This window comes from Lepisosteus oculatus, chromosome 7, assembly GCF_040954835.1.
Source record: "Lepisosteus oculatus isolate fLepOcu1 chromosome 7, fLepOcu1.hap2, whole genome shotgun sequence".
Lineage (NCBI taxonomy): Eukaryota > Metazoa > Chordata > Actinopteri > Semionotiformes > Lepisosteidae > Lepisosteus > Lepisosteus oculatus.
Genome location: NC_090702.1, coordinates 55,401,418 through 55,424,146, shown reverse-complemented (window position 1 = coordinate 55,424,146; position 22,729 = coordinate 55,401,418). Strand labels below are relative to the sequence as shown.

Sequence of the window (22,729 nt, the reverse complement as noted above, 5' to 3'; positions counted from 1 at the left end):
TGTCTGGTGCTCTTCTCTGGAGCTGAAATGTCTTTTCTATGACATGGTGACTAAAATTGAGATTCTACAAGACGTCTTAACAGTGTATTATACTGTATGTTTTTAGTGCAACATCCTTTGATTTAGATTCTATGCTGTATATCGACATATTCAAACATTTTGTTTGCCTTTTCTGGTGCTTCCTCAAATGGAGTATAAGACAAAAGATCGGCCAAGTTCAATCCGACTCAGCTGTCGGTAATTTGCAATCACTGTTGATGTCATTTCCTTACCTAAAAAAACATTATAATACTGTATGTGATCCCCCATCTCTTCCTCGCGAGCGTCTCTTTCATCCTGCTTCCCCCCACCTCCCTCTGCGGGGGTCCCAGCCTCCTCGTCCTCTGGCCAGGAGGTCAGCCCCCGGCCAAGCAGGTTGAGCCAGGGTGTGACTGAAACACTCCTCAGCCCTTTCAGCATGCTTAATTCCCGGGTGTTGTTCTTCCTAATGAAGGTACTTTGGGATTCTTTGGGGTGAAAAAAGCGCAAACATTTTTCCTTGTTACGAAGCAGTATTCATTCAATATGCTGTTTTTATCCCCAAAAAGCTTCATCCATCTATTGGTGTTCTATTGAAAAATATATTATTCATTCTGCCATCCATCACAGTCTTCTTCTCTCTTAAACCTTTAATATCCTTTTTGCTGGTTCATTATGCCCCCTTTTCTTTTGATTATTTTGTGAGGTGCTTTACTGTATGTCTTTATGTTCTTAATTGCTTTATGGAATCGCTTGAGCCTCGTCTTGCTAGCCTCCGAGGTGCTCACCGCAGGATGGACAGGGAGGTGTTCTTTGACCTCCTGTGGGTCGTGACTAAGGTTACTTACAGAGGCCTCTGTTTTCCCAGATGACACAGGAAGTACTGTATAGGATTCCCACATTGCTGAGGTTTCAGTAAGCTGATTTTTTATTTAGACTGTTTTAGGTTTTCTGGAAGGGTGAAGAGTGTTTTATTTATGATCTTTACATGGAAATGAGGAAGAACATTTCATTAGTTTATTTTATTTTTTATTTTTTTGCACAACAGTGATTTGCTGGTGTGTACTGCTAAAGCTGTATTTTTTGGAAATTTTGGTTGAACAACCCGTCTTCATCCGTACTTGTCAGGTGTTTTCTATGTGCCCCATCAATGTACACATCCTTTACATGTTATAGAAGACGCATGCAACAGGTGCTCAGATGCATTGGAGAATGATCGTTCAAATCATTTTAGGATGATACCCAATTCTTACAGTTGGTTTTATTTGGGTTCCCCATTGCAAGTCTTTACATTACCCACATTGTACAAACTGTACTGTAAATCTAAGCCCTTTTGTGCTGAATTCAGAATGTGTCACATTTTGTGATACCGCCAATTAATTAATTTTTTTACCAAGATTTAATAAATGGTCTGAGAAATTGGGGCAGCAAGTCACCTTTAAAGAACCAACATGGTGCATTTAGTGTCTGCATACAGAAAACTCAACCAATCATAGCGTGACAGACCCCCACCCTAAGCAAAGTGTCTCAAGCAGTCTGAACACAAGAAAAACAAAGACTTACAGTAAGTTCAGTGAAGGAGTCTAACCACTGTCTAGAATCCAGCCTCCAGCTAACCCCTTGAGTCCCTTTTTATACTAAACAAACCATTCATCACCCCTGGTGAGAATGTGTGCTCTAAACCCACCGCCAATGATCGAATCATTTAACTAATTATCACCTGCTGTGTCTATTTACAGTATGTAGGTACCTCTAACGGGCTCTAGGGGCCGTGTGGCTGTTGAAACAGTCCTCACACAGACCCGGATGGTCACACAGAGCACCAAGTCTTTAATCTTGAGTTAGATGGAGGGAACACACTGGAGGCCCCACAGAGAAGAACAGGAGTGAGGGAGATGATCAGACACGAATCTTCAAATCAATAAACAAAACAACATCCCACAGAGCAGACATCATGTGGAAAAGTTTGCCTGTCTGCACCTGTGGCTGCCTTTATAAGCTGTCTGTCTTGTATTTCCATGTGTCCGTCTGTTGACTGGTGTTTTCACAGCTTATCCTGGGAGATCTGCAACTGTTATGCGTGTGTGTGTGTGATGGGGGCTACAAGGTTATTTTGAGTTGACCGAATGAGCAGTCCTCCTTCATTACTGAGCAACAGTCGTGATAGAAGAAGCTTGCTGGTGACTTTTGGTTAAAATCTTAAAACACTGTTGAATGTCCAGGGTCAACTGAACTTATCTAGAAGCCCTCAAACGACTCCAGTATAAAATAATGATTGACTCCCAGCATATTTTAGCAAAACGCATCGTCATGGCAACAGTTCAAGGAGATTTTTCCAGAAATGATATCATTTGGCCACACGTTCAAAGGTGACATTGAAATATTAAGAGAACTCTGGTCTTTGGGGACTAGAGGTACTAGGGATTTGGTTCAGAATGATCTACTGAATTGAGCACAATAGAATTGTTCCAAAAATGTAACCCCCCTTAGAGGTTAGTGGCTTAGTATACAGGATATACTAATATATACTATACTATACTATAATATATGGTGGGCTGATTTGGAGACTCCTTTATTAGATAGTGTGTCTAGACCCAAAATGAGGTTTTCACATCTTTAAGAACAAACTTCGCAGTGGCATAAGAAGCTAAATTTTTTATTTTAATACCCAGACTGGGTTCTCTTGTCGTGTGGGAATCACTCATTTCACCACAGGTCAGGACAATATCAGCTGCGTCACTTATTTAGAGCCATCTAGAGTAAAGTCTGGAGTTTCCTACATTCTCCATATGAGAAAACCGCCAGCACAACCCCAAGATCTGCCTGGGGGCCTGGTAATAAAATCAGGTCTTTTTTACCATGCTGAACTTTTCCTCCAGGGCCGGAATTGAGATCACCGCTTCGGCTGGGTTTGCATAAGCTTCTACTTTAAAAGCAGCGCTTCAGTTAGAAGACTCCTTCCTCTTGGTTGGCAGTGCAGTTTTCTAGACTGAAAATGCACCAGCTGAAAGAAAAGTGGCTTTTCGTTTGTGGTTTTGTTGTTGTTGTTGTTGTTGTTGTTGTTGTTGTTTTCAGGTTGCCTCATTGAAAAAGCACAACTCTCTTGGAACATGTGCGTGTCCTTAGTTTTTAATGTGCCATCACAGAATGCCATGAACCTGAAAGGCAAGACACATCTCAGCTGAAAGGTTTTAAAGGAGGAGCTCAGGAAGAATACCGCTTTAGCGGAGTGTCAGCGGGGCTCTGTCTGACTCATCCAGATGCCTGTGGCAAACACAGGGCGTTAAAAACCTTCCGAGGGTTAATTAAAAATGTATATCGCAAATACAGAGCCAACATCCCCCCTGCTTGTAAATCTGAGTCTATCAGAAGAAGAGGGAGGTCAGGATCCAAGTTCAGACCTCAAATGAATAAATAATGAAGGCGGAGGGAGGGAGCCGGCCAGCAGGCAGGAAGGGTGAAATAGTGGCAGAGGGGTTTGCTTGCTGAGGAGGCTGGTGTGGAGGTGGGGAGGCTGGGTGGGAGGAATATTCATCGGCACAGATCACATTAGAATCCCACAGTTGCTACTCCTCATGTGTGAAATAATGATTCTGACATTAAAAATCTTTTTGCATTTCGAATATGACTAATAAGGGAGAGATGCTTTTACAAGTGCGCTTTCTCCTCCAGTGCGGTGCAGCAGCCGGCACACCTGAAGGCTCCTGCAGTCCCGTTCATTGTTATTTAGTGTTCAGTGTTTCTGGGGGGGTGGGGTTGCCCTCTTTTCTCTCTCCTCCTTTAAGTTTTTTTTTATTCTTTCTAAAGCCTTGTCGGGTGTTGCTGAGTCATATTGGAGAGATGATCAGCTGACAAAAATAAAAAAAAGAGAAAGTCATGTTACAGAGGAGAGATTCTGTCTGTCTCCCCACCTGTCCATCCGTCTACCTGTGCATTTCTGTTCTGGGGAGCAGTCTGCAGACAGAAGAGACCTGGGGATACAGTGTCTGCCTGATTCGCACAATATGATTCACTGTTTACCTCTCCTGCTCTCTCTGTACAGGCATTCTCGCATTCACGTGCAGGAACTGTGTATCGGTTGTGTTTGTTACCCAACAGCTTCCCACACAGTGTTTCTGTCTCCTTTATGCATCAATGCAGAGTGACGAGCACATCCAGTGGGGTGTTCTTCGTCACATGAAAGGCTTCTTATTGAAACCCTGCAGGTTTATTTTAAGAACATTTGGCACTGCAAGGAATCAGCTTGCCCCTCATATCAGAACCAGACCCCCTCATCTCTTTGAAGTGATTTGTTTGTCTAATACGGTTTCCGGGATGCCTTCCTAACATCAATAGTCATGTTCACGTACTGTACTTCTTGTGGAGCACTTTGTAAATGTCTCGAACACAAGGCTAATTCACAGAAGGTGCTGAAGGATAAAGGATGCAGATGCACGTACTGTAGCCTGTTCTTAGTAACAATAGATGCAATAATATCATGATAAACTTCATTTACATCCATAGAACCTTTGATCTCAAAGCATCTCCAAGCATTTACATCCAATCGATTCAACTCAACATGCAAAACGATGTATGTACAGAAGGAATAATTAGCCAGAAACATACAGTATAACAGTAATCAAAGATTAAATTAAAACCTGCTGGATAAAAAAAAACCAATTCCATGAAGAAAAGGCTGTATTGTACAAATATGTTCTTCAACTGGGTTTTAAGGTTTCGGGTGAAGGTAAACCAAGGCCACAGCCTCTCACTCAAGGAGAGGACCTGTGTGGTCTAGCACCAGTGTGCCTTACGTGTACACCCTAGCTGATATAAACTCTGCCTTTCAGCTACATTGAGGTGGTGAAAAGCCGAAAAATAAACATATAGGAAAAATCAGTATTATAATATCAAGCTAAAAGTTGTTCCAAACCTGATCCATACTGTATACTGTGTGTGTATGTATATATACTGTATATACTGTACAGTGCCTGGCAAAAATGTGCAGATTCTTCCTGTAGTGTCCCACATTGTGAAATTACACAGTGATGCATGCACATTTTCTCAACAGACCGGAAATATGACAATTACACAAGTATCCAGCCCCATGACCTCACAGCCCCATGAAACACTTTTAGCAACAATTCCAGCTGCCAAGGCCAAGTCTGAGTTCTGCCCACCTTTTCAATTTTTTCCCCATTCTTCTAGGCAGATTCCCCTAAACTCTCAGGTTGCTTCGGATCACTCGTAGACAGCAGTCTCCCCGCAGATTGTCAACCCTATTCAAGTCAGGACTTTGAGTGGGCCACTGTGGGGCGATGACTTTCTCTTTCTCGAGCCATTCCATTGTAGTGTTTTGTTGTACTTTGCCCAGCTATGTTCCCATCAGTCTTGACACTCTTCCCAGTCCCTGCTGATGAGAAGCAGAACTGTGACATCATGCTGCCACCATGCTTGACAGGGGAATGTCGATGGAGGGATACATTTAGACCAGAAAGTTCTACTTCTCTCTTGTCTGAACATACTGTAACACCTTTTGCTACGTTTTGGCTTCGTTGCCAAACCTCATACGTGCTGTGTTGCAAACCTCATGCAGGATTTGAGATGGTTTAGTTTTCAGTTCCATACAGAGAGTTGTGGAGTGACGGAGATATTGTTGACTTCCGGATATTTTCTCCCATCTTAGACACCGAGGTCAGTAACTCTTTCAGAGTCACTGCTTGCCTCACAGTGGCGTGTCGAACCCGTTTCCTCATGGCCTATTATATGGCCGTTTCCTTCATGTTTGAAGGGACAGCCTGATCTAGGCAGTCTGGGTGCCTTCCACTTCTTAAAGTCTTTGACTTCACCATACTAAAATAGATACTCTGGGTATTTTAAGTGCTTTATGCAGTATTTCTCTCCTGATCTGCGCCTTTATCCCTGTGTTGTTTGAAAGCTCCTTGGCCTACATGGTTGAATCTTTGCTTGAAATTCACTTCCTGACAGAGGTAACTCACAGTGAGAGGAATATTTACTCTGAAATCATCTGAACCGCTGTTATTGAACACATACAAGGGCCTCTAATTGTGTGACTCATTAAGGTCATTTTCTGCGCCTACATTAATTTAGGTTTGCCACAGCAAATGGTTTGAATATATAGGCAATCATGGCTTTTCCATTTATCTTTCATATTAATTATATATCTACTGTATCTCTTCATACTTACACAATCAGTTATTTTCATTTTTTTATTTATTAATTTAAGAGGATCTGTAGAATTGTGTTTTCACTTTGAAATTATTAACTGCTTTGTGTCAATTAATGGGAAAACTAATTGATTCCTAATTAAATACATGATGATTCCATATTGTAACACAATAAGATGTGAAAAAGTCCAAGGGGATGAATACTTTTAACTGCCAATTAGACAGGTTACAGGCTTGACCTCTTCCACTGAAAACAACTCCACCATATTGTAGTGCAGATTTCATTCCATTGCTTTTAGCTGCCGTTCCCTACCTGTAAAATGTTGAGCCTGTCTGACCGACAAATTAGCCAGGTATGCTGCTACCATCAGTCACGCATCAGGGTCACATGCACCAACAACCATGCATCTAGTGCTAGTGAGGGCACTTACATCAGCGTTTATTAACAATTATAGCTCAGACATCAAGACTCATTACATACTGTATACTGTATTGTGCGCTGGAGAAGAGGGGTCACTCCTATGGAATATACCATTCTTATATGGTTAATTGTAATAGTGCAGGAAAGACTGATAAATTAATAGGCAGATGTTTCAGCTGAGCGATTTCTTCGAAGCTTTTCTGGATCCCAAAGTATAGCGAAAGTACTATGCGTGCCGCTCAAAGCAAACCTCCTTGGGGTTAATAATGGCTCACAATAGGCCCGTTTTGTACGCATGTGTATTGATTAGCTCTTGCTGTCTCACAACACAAAGATAGCATGCTCTTAAAGGCAGCCATAACCCTGGAGGGCACTCCTTGTAAGAGAGGCACTTCATCTTCCAGTCTTTTTGAACTACTTCCTTTTAAACTATTTTTTGAAGTTCAAAAGTGTCCTGACGTAGATGTGCTATATCCTAACCTGTACTTCAAATGGGATCTTATCTGCAGGCTTCCTGAACACAGATACCACACAGGATGTTTCTTGCTTGGTTGTTATTTTGATGAAATTTTCCCAAACTGCGGAATTAGTCTGAAGAAGCTGAAATATAAAGAAATCTTCTGTTCAGTTATAACCTAAATATAGACCACAGAGAGCAGGAGGATGAAACTATTCAAAGCTCAGCTGTACTTCTGCTGTGCAGTAATGTTCACTTCAGACGTTTGCACAGATCCTAATAAGTGGAGTATAGAGGTGAAATGTACGAGAGGTTGTGTGGCATAAGGCTCCGAACAGAGAGAACAGCTGGCTTACTGTAAGGAGGAGGGTGACCACGTCCCCCTCTCTTTCAGGAGGAGTCAGCTGGGGACACACTCCCACAACCCATAGTGTAAAGGCCAGTTGTAGGTAGTTGTGTTAGTTACTGTAAATGCTTCTTTTGCATGCACGATTCTTCTATGTCTATTTTTTGTTTTCATTTCAATTTCTCATCGAAATATCCCTACAATATGTACTGTATCTTTAAATTCTTGAAGCAACATCTTAAGAATATGTAAGCATTTTTTATACTGTATGTAAGTTTTTGCTCGAAGAAACATGTAACATGCTTGTTGACATTAACAGTGACCTTTTAAAAATGACGATATTTTACTAAATTATCACTGTGATTGTAATTTTCTTTACTTAGTACAGAAGCTGGGTAATGTCTTCTGGCAGACTCGAATGGTGAACTGCTGAGGCAGAAAAATCCTGATTGGCATGCGTTTATCAAGAAATAAGCTGATAAATATTTATGTAGTGCTTGATGAGTGAGGATTTTTTCTTTAGTTTTGTTTTGCTTTTTTCAACTTTAATCTTGGAAGTGACTGGCAGATCTGATATTGTTCTGTGTTTTTAATATCAAGTCAGCCGCATCACAGGATGGAACGACCTGGAATTTTTCTAGTGGGTTCCAGATGAAGCAGACATATTAAATAGATATCTGGAAGGGAAATTCATTAAAAGAGCATTTCATTTTTTTCTTATCTTTATGCTTCCTTAATTTGCTCAGTTGTCTTTGAAAAGCAACTTTGTTTAATAACCATAATAGTCATGACATGGGTATTATGACTGAAATCCTTTAAAAGCACCTTTTATTTGCAATGTTTCACTCTAATGGGAATAAACAACAACTAGTCCCAGATGGGTCTGTTTTTCCCCTTTCACTCTACATTAAGGAGAACATCTCATCTTACACCTGCGCGTTGCTCGGGACAGATGACACGTCTCGGACCTTCTGTCCACGCAGGCGGGTCTCATTTCTGGGCACTGATTTGGAAACACATGGAAAACAATAGGTAGTGTGAAATCAATCCGTGTTTGTTGTCTCGTGAAGTGATCAGTGAGGGAACGGGGGACTCCTGTGAGGATGCTGGAGAAGGAAACACTCTTTTGATGGCCCTGGCAGTCGGGGGTCCGCAGTCTGACACCTTCCAGTTACAGTGCCCACCGCAGTGCCCCTGGACACAGCGAGAACAAACTGCGGATACCGCATCACAGCGGGGAATTCTGCGGCGTTTTGTTCTCCTTGGCAAAAATCGGCAGCCTCTCATTCAGCACATCCTTTCTCCTGCCTGGTTTTGTTTTCCTGCTTCAAGAGGGATTTGAGCTTGGGGAGTGCAGCAGGGACACGCACTGAGCGAAGTAGCGTAGGACTATCAAAGGACCCCCCTCGCTCTGTCCTCCCTTCCAGCGCGGCAGGGGGCGGATTCAGCCCACAGCCGGATCGGAGGAGCATTCATTCTGTGAGGGAAGTCCAGGAGGCGGTGTGCTGTGTGTCCCAGGTTGTTCTCTGATCGCAGGGCAACGTGCTGCCTGTTTCTGCCAAGGCTGCTGGAGTGGGCTGTGGTTCACGGGGAGGGAAGGCTGCAGTGAGTGATGTGGAATGATGTTCTAAACACTCACCTCAGTCCGAAGTAAGATGGATAGAGTAGCGCCAGTGCTGGTTATTAAAGGTCTGATTTGTATCGAGAATGAACATCGTATTAAATAGTTTTACTGTGATATGGCAGGTATAAATGCCGCAAAACTGCTGTCACCTGAATATTAAAATAATAAGTTACCCATAATCAGAAGAGGGACTTGAGGGTCATCCATTAAATTCTTTGCCTCTTTAGATCAATGATGAAGTTTCACACTTATGCAGTTCTTTTTCACTTAAAAGGAATGTCACAGAGGAACGTGTGACTGATTTAAAGCCTAATGGGTCTTCAGATGATTCTCTATCCTATTCAGTCTTACTTGTTACCCTGCCAGATGAGGTAATCGTTTAAAAAATGCACTAGGATTTAATCCATCCCAAGTTGAATGCGAATACTGCTGTTAAAGACCTTGTCAGAAGAATTATGTCCCTCCTGGGAGATGTAAATAAAGCTTTTACCTTTATTGCACGGTCTGTTTGGAGAACAAAAGCTGTGTCTTTTGATCATTGAATAGGCAGAAGCCGACATTTGTATGTTAGTATTGTGCCTTGGTGCACGTGCTCTTTCTTTGAAACAGATGTTGAATTTTTACCACCTCTAACATTCTGCTAACCTTTTAATTGCTTCTCCACATTGTCCAGAAGATGTAAATGTTGTGTCACTGTTCTGCTCACTATTCTGTTCCATTCACTTTCTTTTGTCTGAAACCTTTGGGTTTCATTTGCTTCTACAGTGTTTACAAGTCTTCCTGATTTAGTGTCGTCCGCAAGCTTGACTAGTTTACTAACTATACCAGAATCTAGAATTGCTTCACCCCAACTTCAGCTTTTACCCTTTATCTGCACGGAAGAATTGCATTAACTTCAATGTTACTGCTTGTAGATTGAGAATTAATCTTTTAAGGTTAGCTGTATCAAAAGCTTTATAGTTTTCATCACGCAGCTAGGAGTTTAGCCTGTGAAGTACCAGTGCCTGTTGAACCACTGCTGTAGAAACAGGCTCTTGATTTAAACAAATACATTAATCTGAAGAACCCAGCTCTGATTGAGCTCTGATTTATCAGCATCATCGGAGTTGGTGCAGTAGTTCAAGTGCGCACCAGAATTATCGGCAGTGAAGGCAGAATTATGGTCCTGTCTGTGGGCCCAGAAGCCTTACAGAACAAGTCTTCCCTCACCCTCTTCTCTAACAGGTTCTTTCTCACACCAGAGCTGCATCAGTCCTTGATGATTTTTTTTTTAACCCATCATTCCAGTCCACAAACGTTATGATGTCCTGGAGCTTTTGCCGAGACATCCGGAGACACGAGCAGGGTCTCCATGGCAACAAGCACACCTGTTGCTGCAGCAGCTGGGAGGAAGGATGTCTTGTAGGAGTCAGTGACGCAGCTGAGGAAAGTTGGTGCAGAGGCAGCCATGGCATCGCAGGGTATTCAGCACTGACCCTGGCAGGGAGACTGGGGGTTGAGGACATTCGCCCATGGTTGGATTTTCTCCTCCTGTGTATCAGTGCGGTGTCTGGGGCTAACGATGCAAAACAGAACAGCTTCATCGGGTTTTCCTTCTTCTAAATGGCAAAACACGCCTGCGACAGACTGTGTGTGGTCGAGAAAACAGTTCAAATGCTGCAACCGTGTGCACTCGACCACTGAAGACAGAATGTGGATTCATTCCCCTCTGCCATAATAATAATAATAATAATAATAATAATAATAATAATAATAATAATAATAATAATAATCAAGCTTGTGTGAGTGTGCATTGCAAGGTTATCTGACCAGAAACGTTAAAAGACAAGAAGAGTATCTGGGCTGGAATAGTAAGAGACCCACTGTCTCACCCACGATTTCATGTTGTTTTTAATAATGTACTAAGTGGTATGTCCTTTTCTGGCAGTCTTACCTGAAGGAATACATTTGTACACATACTTGTTTTTAAAAAAAGGTTTAATGTTGTACTTTGAGCAGTAATAGAAATCACTCCAGTATGCATTAAAGTAATATTTTCCGCATTACAGTAATTTATACTAGTAATGAAGTAAAACTGCCCAGTTTGTTCTACTTGTGTTGTAGAGAGATCAAAATTGGTCTGGTATAGCAAAATCAAAGATGCTTCTCATGTTTATTTTTTTCCTGGCTGTCTGCAGTCCAGCTGTAACAGGTGCTGCTCGCTACACCTCCCAGGTTATTGAAGTTCAGATTTTAAAATTTTCCACAATCTTCATTGTGTGTACTGGTACACAATAATCTTGAATCAGCCAGCTTGCGTTGAGGTGTTTCTGACTGGAAGACCTGCTGCCCCCTGCTGACGAGGAAATTGGGGTGACACAGGGCGGCATGGCGGAGCTGAGCTGTCCCAGTCTTTTAGGGCTTGTTAGAAGTGCCGTTGTTTTTGCATGACCTCAGGAACTGGAGAGAGAGCCTTTTACATCCAGTGAATGAGTTCATGGGACGAAGTTAGACCCAGGCTTGACATGGTGAGCAGGGTGCAATCATCAATTAATAAGATTCCTTTCTTGTTTTGGAGAGGTTATGTACAGTAATTCGGGCTGTCAGAAGGCTCCTTGTCATTGAAATTAATTGCAACCGTGTGTGCACAGCCTACACCCACTGTATTATTTTTTTAATCAAGTCCTTCACAGAAAACGGAATGCAGTATGCTTGCCGTTTGAAATGTGAAGAAGAATGAAAACTAGGGCAGCGCGTCACCTACGGTGTCCTTTGCAGTTCCTCTTCTGTAAAGAAGGACGTGTTTAATTTCTCCTGACCTGGGGTGGTTCCCGCTGTGCAGTGAATGCAGTGAGTGCACCGCACTGATGATGATATCTGAAAACAAATCTCCACTGACCAGAGCATTCTCACAGTCGTTTACCAGGCGCCCGCAGGCACCCCAGCGAGAGACACTGGGCACTTTCTTTATCTTAAAGCAGACAGTTTGAAGGGCACTTTGAATAATGATGTTAGTTTTGGATCTGTGTTTAACCTCTCCACACCTGTTTAGGTATTTAATATTATCTCCGCCATCAGTGGCTGCAATGGATTTCCTGTGAGATACTGTATGAAATCCTAAAATGAGCTGCATTTCACAAGAATGCCTGTCTTCTCTTTTCACTTAGTTAATAAAATATGGCCTGTCTTGAAACAAAACTGCAGTGATAATAATCTTTTCTTTCTTAGATCATTGAGCATTTACAATGACAACCTGGAGAATTCCCATTTTTACAGCAGTAGATAATACCGGAGTGATCCTAGTGAAGTCTCCTGTTCAGGATCTCAACAGCAGTGTCCCACTGGGGATTTCTAAAGCTTCCTGATATGAGTCACGAGGCACCATCCTGCTACAAGACGTTTAACAGCAATCAGCTGAAATTTGAAATTGATAAAACCATTCATTTAAAGAAACCAAAAATAGTGTAGTGTATGTGGGTGAATAGTTAGGTAACATAATACATTTCAGGAAGAGCACAAGCCTTTGAGCAGTGTCTTAAGTCCAGTTGCTCATATCTTGTCTAATGTACTGTAGCTGTTGATTTAACTTTTGTATTTTTTAGTTGCATTATATTTGTATTTTGCTATTTACATTGTAACATCAAGTCAGGTCCCAAACTATGTAATCTTTTCTCCTCGGAGTGTTGCTGGTGAGGCAACACTTCTTTGTCTGCAGGAGAGCTTGCAGCCCTGAATGACTTTAATGTTTTGATTGTTATTCCCACTAACTCAGATGCTGTAGGTTTCGATTGTGAGTGATCTAATTCCAGCTTCCAAAGGGGCTCGGCTGCAGCAGAAACTTAAGGAGTATGTGCCGTAGCTATTTGCAGCCTTGCTGATGGGTTACATAAATACATTTTCTTCCAAATGAATGTCACATTTGCGATCGAATTTGCTTTGGTTCTGATGGGCTCTTGCTTTTAGTCTTGCCTAGTCAGTTTCTGAGCAGTTAAGCCAAGCTAAATTTTATATTTCTAAAGTCATCTACATACTGGAGCATCCCAAAGCACTGCTAACAGCTGCAATCCAAACATACATGAGATATAAAAGATGACGTGCAAGAATAAAAATGTTTACTGCTTTGACTTTTAAGAATTTGGTGTTTCGGTGTAATGCCGGGCAGACAGGGAGCATAACAATCGAATGCTCCAGTGGTTTTCTGGCAGAGATCCAGAGAATAAGTGACTGCAGGTCTCCGAGAGCATAACAGGACATGAAGCCCAGAGCTCCTGGACATATAAAGGATCTTGATCATGATGAGATTCGTAGTTTACGTACATATTAAAATCAATAATTCAACAGTAACCAGTTTAATGACTTTAGAAGCGGAGTGATATGTTGCCAACATTTAAAGTGGGAAACTACTGCCTACATCACAAGTCCAGCACAGGTTTGAGCGGTATATTTCTAAGATCGTGGAATGCCATTTTAACAAGTAATATTCAGCAAAACTAAAAAGAAGGCTTAGAGTCCAACGTAACAGCAAAATGTTTGTTCTAGTACAGTGGATTAGTAGTACTGCAGAGTTTCCATTGGGCATTACACCAGTGGAGTCACGGCTTCACAGTTTCATTTTGGAGCCAGTTAGCAAAGTTTCTGTTTTGTCATAATTTATCTTTAGCCATTTACATCTGGACATCAGTTAGGCATCGAGTGAGAGTGTGAATGCACAACAGTGCCTATTCACTCTCAGCAACTTGGAATCATGCGTGAAGCTCTGAGGAACTCCAGATAACACAGTTCCCAGCCCAAAGGCCCAGTCACGCATTGAGACAGGTTTGCACCAACTGGGAAGATAAGAAATAAATCCAAATCTTTGCTACAAAGGCCAACTAAAGACGAAGGACAATTTAGCAAAGCCATATGACCAATAATGTGAAATGCAGCTGAAATATGTAACAATGGTGTATTGTTTTCTAGTAACTGCTAGAAGAACATGAGAAACGTCAATCACAAAAGCCCATCTACAGTAGCTTGATTGGGTGCTATCAGCTACCGAATCCAAGGATCTCTTCTGTTTCTTGAAAGCAGCTTAGGTTCTTTTATGAACCTTACAGCTGGATAAATGGAGTTTATAACAAGTGCGGGAGGGAGTTTTGCATCCCACCTCCACCCCAGCTCCACCTCTGCAGCGACCCCTTGGTCACCCTGCGTGGGGGTCCTGGCCTCCTTGTCCTCTGGCCAGGAGGTCGGCCCTCGGCCCTCAGCCTCAGTCGGCCTTAAGCCAATACCCATAATCCAGAATAGTTCATCGCGCTTTGATCTTGGGTGTTGTCGTTCCTAGTGAATGTGTTTCAGGTTTCAGACTCCCACAACTTCTCACTGTTAAATGTGCTTTCTCTTAGTTCCTTTTACTAGATTCCAATACTGATACATAACATCCCTTAACTTAAATTCTCTGCTTCTGACCTTGTATCCTGTTTGCCTTTTTTAATTGCTTCCCCACATTGTCTAGAGAAATGCTTTCCAATTCTGGAGAACTCCTGTTTATGTTTATGTTCGAAATGGGCTCTGACTCAGTAAAGCTTATTGAACTTGATTTTTAACTGTTTTCTGTACTCAGGTCTCGCAAATAATCCCCTCTATGTGTGTCATTTCCAGGAAGTATAGTGAGCAGAATTCAGCCTGGTATTAAATTGTTGTTTCCCTGTAGCATTCCTGTGGTTTATCATCTAATCCTCTGCAGACACAGGTGGGAATGACACTATCAAACACTCTCATAATGAGACTTCTTAGTGCTGTATGAGCCCATAGGATCAATTCAACCCACAATCCACCTGTGTAAGAGGAGAGCTGAAGTCCAGGTTCAGACACAGGAGTCATGATCACTTCTAACATTTAAGAAGTGAAAACAGTAACAGTTCAGTTTAAGAGCTTTTTGATAAGGTATAGCTAGAATGAAATATAGTCTTGGATTTGTTGCATTGAAACTGAAATATTCTGATTTGTTTAATGTTTATTTGATTATATGTATTTTTATTTAAGAATAGTATTTAAGAATTAGTTACACTGAATAGTGAAATGAGCAACCACTTCAGAAGGTACATCTAAGATTAGCAGGTTGTTGTTTTTCATTTGAAATTGTTCTAAAACCAAATTGTTTAAAAGGTAGCCCATTAACATAAGAAATTAGTTCCATTAGCTTCTAGCAGCCAAAGAGTCTTGATGGGCCTAAATGGCCTCTTCTCATTTGTACCTTTTTTATATGCTTCTGTTCTCTGCTTTCAAGTGCTGCAAGGGCTGAGCATTTTTCAGTGAGACTCTTGTAGCTTATGGGCCTGGGTTGTTATGCATATACTGTAGATGGTCGCCCTGAAAAGGTAAGCGCTTGGTAGCTTTGCCAGTTCAGAAAAGCTACAGAAGGGGAATACACACTGCCTTTCTTTCCAAATCTATTTACCTCTTCTTTAAACTCTTGTAATTTGATCTTTATCTCTTGTAAGCCTGCTCACGGTAACTGTTGCTTGCCTTTAATACCTCATGACAATATGAGGCCACAGTGGGTGAAAGGGCCTAAGTATCTTTGCAGTAGCTGGTGTTCCTTCCTCAGTGAAGCTGGCAGCTGATGTTCTGTCTGCTCATGTCTCTCTCTGTAATACTGTTTGGATAGCATATCTAACCATTACCATGTCCAAAACAGCATTTTCTTCCGAGTGGAACTTTAACATAATCTTTTTACTTTGACTAAAATGAACAAAACAAAAAAGTAGAATGATACTGTCGTGATTCATCACATTAATTCAAGCCAAATTAGTGAGGTGACGTTGAAATTAAAGGATGGCCTGAAGAAATGTGCTGTGGAACCAGGGAGACATAGAGGCAGAAGGAACAACAGCAGATCAGGTTCTTGATAATGACCATTTTGCTGTAGATCGTACAGCAACCAGTAAATTACTGTTTACAGAGAGCTTTGCTTCAGTGATGAATAAAAAACTATTTTCGAATACATGGTCTTTGATATTTGTTCGTATTCTTCAGTTTGTACTAGCAATGCGCTGGACACCTCATGTTTCCTGTCGATGGCTAGAATATTCCCTTGTATACCTTCCTCCATCGGGTAAAGACAGGATCCCCCTGAAATAACAGCAGTAAGGAGCCTCAGCACTGGTTTTTCCAGAACAGGGATAGGGGATAGCTCTCTGTGTCGGCTCGACCCGAGAAGCCAGTGAAGTAGAAGACTTGATCTTTGAAATTCTTTTTGGACTTCAGCCACTTAGTCCTGTTAACATTTATGCTGGATCCTGATCCCAGACCCCTGAGGATTGCCTTCCCCGAGCTCTTCCTGTATCTGGCTGAAGGATGTACAGTATCCCAGAATTCTGTGGGTCTTTCTCCCAATCAGTGGCAGTTCTGCCTGTTCAGTTGGTCCTTGCCTGAGAGCAGACCGGAGCTGCTTATAGGCTTTCAGGTGGCTTTTCCATGCTCCCCTCTGACTAACAGTGCAGTGTAAGTATACACCAGGGCTCAATCATCAAAGAAATGGTTAAGCATCAATCCCACTAGGGAATGTCTCCCAAGGTTAACCAGAGGGGTCCCAGTGGATTATTACAGTACATTCCTTAATGAATTATGGACCATGCTGTGCCAGGAGATGTTAGATTGTACTAATCTTAACTGCTGCCTTCAAATTAATGTAAGTATGCTAGTAAACCAGTGCAAGAATCAGACAAAGCCCTGAGTCTAAAAATCAACTCAGAGCCCCTTTTCTCAGCAATACATAAATTGGCACCTGCCAGTTATTTAGAAGTGTCACCTTCTCAGTATGAAGAATTCCTTTCAAAGGGAAACAGCATGAAGCAATGAAGCAAACTCCCAGGTGCATTTCAAGAGAAAATACTCCAGACAGACTAGTGGACAGACACTGACAGAACCTTTGATTAGTGCACAGCCCAGCAGCCATATCACCCTGCAGCTCACAACTAGCAGCCCACTGCAGCTCAGCAGGTGTGAGCCTGGTCAGTACCTGGATGGGAGACCTTCTAGGTAAACTATGGCTGCTGCTGGAAGAGGTGTTAGTGGGGCCAGTAGGGGGCGCTCACCCTGTGGTCTGTGTGGGCCCTAGTAGCCCACTATAGTGACGGAGACACTGTACTGTAAAAAGGTGCCGTCCTTCAGATGAGACGGAAAACCGAGTTCCTGACTCTCTGTGGTCATTAAAAATCCCACCAGCACCACCCTCTTCCAATGATGTCAGCGCTTCACAGAACATATTTACAGTTTTTGAAAATATTTTTAATCGAAACTTCAGGGCTCAAACTGGCAGGCACAGGGCACAGGGTGGGATCTAGCCTGGATAGGATGCCAGGTCTTCACAGGATAAATGCACTCTCATTCACCCAAACATCTCTATTCACTCCTATTTATCCTGTGAAGACCTGGCATCCTATCCAGGCAAGATCCCACCCTGTGCCCTGTGCCTGCCAGTTTGAGCCCTGAAGTTTCGATTAAAAATATTTTCAAAAAGTTTTCAAAAACTGTAAATATGTTCTGTGAAGCGCTGACATCATTGGAAGAGGGCGGTGCTGGTGGTGCTTCTGCGTGGCTCTGCAGGTGTGTCTATGCTGTACCCGGACAGGGTCTCTCTGTGTGGAGCAGGTTGCTGTTTTTTTGTGATGGGAAGTAGTCCTCTGCTTTACACAAGACAACACGGCTTTTCCTAACTGTCTTCAGTTGTCTTGTGCCGATTGATCTCCTCAGTCTGGCTTGGTGTTTGAGAGCCAAGAGGCCCAGGTGTTGAGAAGGCAGGGTTCAGTGATAACAGTAAATGACTGCTGGGGGGAGGGGATTGCTGGGACTGGGAGGTATTGTAGACAATTGTGTCACGGCAATGCCTCTTTTCTTCTCAAAGCAGGTTGAAGAGACTGGAATCCCTTTCCAGAATGTACATACAGCATTTCACATCATGTTTTATTTCCTGTGGAGTTGCTTTAAATATTCCCTTTTGTCCTGGCACCTTGTCGTTAACTTTAATTTGTAAATCATTAAAACCAGCCACCATAATATGGCTACCAACAATATCGCTTATAATTAGAAACCGAAGTGCAACATAAAAACGATCATTTAGAAAATTTAACTCTAATTCATTTCGCCTTCTATATACTAGATTTGTTCCTAGAAGAAAAGCACTATTTGTGATCCACCAGGAATTCTGACAGATTTAATATTGCATATTTCTAAATAAAGCATAATTCTGCCTATGGCGGTATTGAGCCCCGGGTTCCACCGTTTGTAATACTAAGAGCCGAGACCTCAGTCGCATGAAAGGCCATCCGCCTGGAAGGGGTGTGTCTTTAATCAAGATGTTGTCATTCTTGTTGCCAAGCTCCTGGTTATTAAAGAGGACACATGCAGTAAATGACTCTGTACCAGAGTCTTTGGATTCCTTTCGCTGTGCTGTTTTTGAATAATGAAGGCCTCCGCTTGACCTCTGGGCTAAATTCACTGGCTATTGTGGCCAATCTGCCTGTGTGGCCTGAGACTGCTCGCACCTTGGGAGGCATCCATCTGTGTATTAATCCAGTCCACCTGCCTCAGTCAAGAGCGCGGCCATGAAAATCACCTCCGGTCGAGTGCACGATACGAAAGGGGTCAGGTGGCACCCCTCGATACACAGCCACCCGCGCACACGCAGGGGAAGGGTGTCACGCCCTCTGCAGCCAGAGGGCGCTCCTTCTCTGTCCTGTCCCTAGTTTCCGGTCTGCTGTCCTTCCTGTCCCTCTCTTTCCCTTGGGCTATATATTTCCGGGTCTTGCACTCTGCCCTCGCTCAGCATTGACGTTCGGATGTCCTGAGACCCGCCTAGCACCAGGGCGCCCCACGTCGTCCGCTCCCTGAGGGCATAGGTTTCTATACGGCATTCCTGAACTCTTTGCACTAATGATCCCGGGCCTTTTTCCCGTCTCGCCGCTACGCATATGGGTCTTTTTCCGCTCTCCTGCTCCCCACGGCTAGTCCCTTTGGACGTCCGTGACAAAGGGGCTTCTTCACTGGACGGGGAGTGTTCTCGGAGTGCCTCCGTGGCCGGGGTGCTCTCACACTCTCCCCTTTCTTCCTCAGAGGACATCCTGTGTCCGCGAGAGGCCCCCGCCGAGGTCGACATTCCGGACGGCCAGATCCCGGAGCAGTTTGCCGGCCTTCTGCACGGCTCCTCCCCGGCCTGCGAGTCTCCGGACAACCCCTACCAGCTCTACAGCACCGTGAGGAAGCTCAGCGAGCCGGAGCCCGTCTCCATCTCCAGCCCCGGCCCCGGCGGCCTCCTGCCCGCCTCCGACTCCAGCGCGCTCCTGCTCCGCTCCGGCAGCGGTGCCAAGGCGCCCAAGCCCCAGGTCGTCTACCGGACCGTCTTCCACACCAAGGTCAACCAGGCCGCCCCCGGCCCCTGCCTCGGCTCCCGCAGCGTGAGGAATGGGTACCAGCGGGTGAGCGGCGCCGCCGGGGGCTTCGAGGAGAGAGCTTGCACTCTGGGAAGGATGCGCTCCATCCCCAAGAACGTCCTGGACCTGCAGCTCTGCAGGAACATCTCCAAATCGGACTCCAACCTCATCTCCTGCTCCCCCATCGAGGAGGAGTACAGGGCCAGCCGGGTCGAGCCGGTCGCCAGCAAGCCCATCCCGGTGAACCACCTGGAGAGAACGCCCTCCTTCACCGCGGAATGGGAGGAAGTAAGTGTCTCCCGCAGGCTTCTAGGAAAAACGCCAACCCAGGGGGACCAGTGGCCTCCTGTCCTCTTCAGAAAGTAGCAGGACGTCTGCCTGAGTTTGACTGCAGAGCAGGCAGGACGTTGGGAATCGAGTGGGAGAGGGGCTGTGGGCCTGGATTCGGTCAGAGCTGCTCCAGCTGGCCAGCCTCAAGCTGTCTCGTTTATGGGATCGCAAGCAGGTGAACTGTGTAGCATCTTCTGGCAAGCTTTCTTATCTCCCAGGGCAATAAATCGTATCTCCTCTTCTTCTGAATTGCATTCACAAAAAAAATCATTATGCTAACTTTCACTTTGTAGTCTGCTGGAGATAGCTCTTGAAATAGGTGCCTGATATCATACAGTATGTTACTGCTCAGGGGCTGGTCAGTGTACAAAACAGATCTGGTCCAGATAATGAGCACATCATGTTTTCTGCTCTGTTCAGGAAGCCTGTTAATAAGCTTTCATTTAGCTTTTATATTTTGTTCTCTGGATAGGCGTATATAACACTTAAATAAATGAATTGCTTGTGCGACAGAGCGGGTTTTGAATTTAATATTAGGGTTACTCATTTGTGTTTTAAGAGGTAAGCACATCTTCCGCCCTGCAGGCTCCTACATAAAGTAATATGTAATCTGATTGTTCAGCTGACGTGACACTGAAGGTCATGTTTTGTTCCATTCTGTCAAACATTTTAAGCCGTTAGCCTTTACTTATTGTTGTGTAGTGAAGATGCCTGAAGCTACGATGATACACACACACTCGGAAAGTATCTTTCGGTTATTATCTGGAGCGCAAAAGGAAGAGAAGGCATACAGATTAGAAGCCCTGTGTGGATTTTCAGAAAACAAACAGGCACATTGGAATACCAGCGTTTACTTAAAAACTGCGAACTTTCTTGCCTTGAAAACATTAGCGAGGCACCGTAAGGATCAGGGAAGTGGGCCTCCTTCAGGCCAGAACAGCACAAAGTACTAATGCGTTCCCACTCTCTCCGAGGACACGGCCACAGAGCCCCAGCCCCTCCTGCTGTCCTGACAGCCCCTTCCCAAGGGCACACATCTGCTCCCCCTCGGCAGGCGGGCTCTCTGCTGCCCCCTGCAGCGCGGCTGGTTTACTGTACATCATGAACTCGATCCCGACTGCAGCACAGCCCCCTCTTCTGGGTTTCCAATCCGTGGAATTTGCCATTTGCACATTGTGTCATTTTTGTAACGTTCGATGTTAGCTGTTTAGTGCTGAGCGGTTTGAAGCTCTGAGTCGGTCAGTCTTCTCTCCGGTCTCTGCTTCTGCGGCTGCTCATTTGGCTCAGCCAGGTGTTTGTACTTCCGGGGGCCTCTCGGCACCCGTGGGTAAGGTCGGGGTGTCACCCCCCCAGTCCTGTTGTAGGCATCCAGCTCTCCCTGTTGCGAGGCCGAGCGAGTCTTCCTCTCCTGCGCGTGTCCGCGGTGCTACTGCTGTTCCCCGCCGGGCCAGGCGCCCAGCAGGTCCCACAGCCTTGCGTCCTCCTGGCGGTTCCGGAACAGGACACTGGAGACCCCCGGGGTGTCCCCAGAGGCTGTCCAGGGTAGGGGGGTCCCAGAAACATGGGCGAACGTTTCATCGCCATTTCACTGTCTCACGGTGGGTCTGCTCTGGCTGCACGGCTGCTCTTTTTGCCCTGACACTCAGCAGCAGGAACGCTGTGGTCATTGTTAATAATCATCGCGTATCTCAGTGTATCCAGAGCCATTTCTTGAAAGGGGGCTTTTCCTGCCACAACCTTAAATGGACCAGGGGCGTGACCATTCTTTTTATCTTCTTACGTGCAGGGTGTTTCTTGGGGAGGTTAGTGAACACCATGAGAGCCCACTGGGCTTTGTTTCTTTTCTTGGGCCACCCAGGATCATTACTCGGCCAAGATCCAGAACCAGTCATGTGACACACTTCACGAGCTGGGCCAGAGGAACTCTGGGATATGTAGTTTTTTTTATTTTTGAGAAAGAAAAACCCGTCATCTTTCTTTTCTTCAGCGTGATGTCAGCAGGAGGCAGGTAGTGCCAGGAATCGCCAGCTCTGCACTGTGCTGTACCTCTGAAACCTCAGGCTAAAGTAAAGGTGCAGAGACCTCTGGTTCAGAAGAGGAAAGGGCAGCAGCAGGGTTTGAGGCAGTTTCGGAAATGAGGCCTGGTGAGTCTTTGCCCGGAGCTGAGGAAATAGGGAGAAGCGTCAGGAGGGTTCTGGGGTCCTGTCTGTGGCAGCACGAGGGGTGTCCAAGGACAGGGGAGCCCCCTTTGGAGAGCCATGCTGCTTATTAACCTCTGTCTCTTGTTTCTCCAGATTGACAAAATCATGAGCTCTATAGGAGCAGGGATCAACACGGGCCTGGAAGGGATTAAGGAGGACATTCCAGGTAAATCCAGTTTCTAAAGCTACAGTAATTACTGTATGTCGGTGTGGGTGCTGGTTTTGAGTACGGTTTATCGAAATTTAGTTTATTATTGATGTTATTATTGCTTTTATAATGAGAGCTTTTGAACCTTTGACCATTTAATTCAGCTGCTGTGGTGAAACCTGCTGCAGAAGCCTTTTCCGGAACTATAACTTTTCTTTATAATCGATCCCCAATGACAGGGGTATGAAATTCAAACCGCTCCTAGTTGGCTGTACGTTAGGAAGTGTATAATCCAATATTTAGTGTCGCCATCGCAACTGGCTAAGACCCGACGAAAGGACTGCTGTGGTTCGGCAGAGGGATTTACGGGTTTGTGTTCTATCGTAAATGGGGATTAAAAAATAATTAATGTAACAGTGCACTTCCATCTTTGTATTTTGCCATTATTAGCCTCAGATTTATTTAAACAGCCTCTTTAATTATGCATAGAGAGTCGACTGCATGGAGCTGTAAGTTGTAGCGTCATTTGGAAGAGTGAATTGCATGGCATTGCAAATACAGGCCTCTTTCTGGTGTGACGTCTTGACATGTATCACCTCAGCAGACCATTTGATTGCGCTGTAAAC

The 22,729-nt window shown here is 44.2% G+C and overlaps 1 protein-coding gene across 7 annotated transcripts in view; it reads left to right on the top strand.

The window, feature by feature from the left end:
* Positions 1–22,729, top strand: part of anks1b (ankyrin repeat and sterile alpha motif domain containing 1B) — a 339,546-nt gene that overhangs the window by 249,212 nt on the left and 67,605 nt on the right. For all 7 annotated transcript variants that reach the window (XR_011190118.1, XM_015351924.2, XM_015351925.2 and 4 more), the window contains exons 13-14: positions 19,108–19,712; positions 22,049–22,121. Coding sequence is in view for 6 of the 7 variants with exons in the window: in XM_015351924.2 (XP_015207410.1) it covers positions 19,108–19,712; positions 22,049–22,121 (678 nt within the window). In the remaining variant the exon portion in view is untranslated. The remainder of the gene's footprint in view (positions 1–19,107; positions 19,713–22,048; positions 22,122–22,729) is intronic.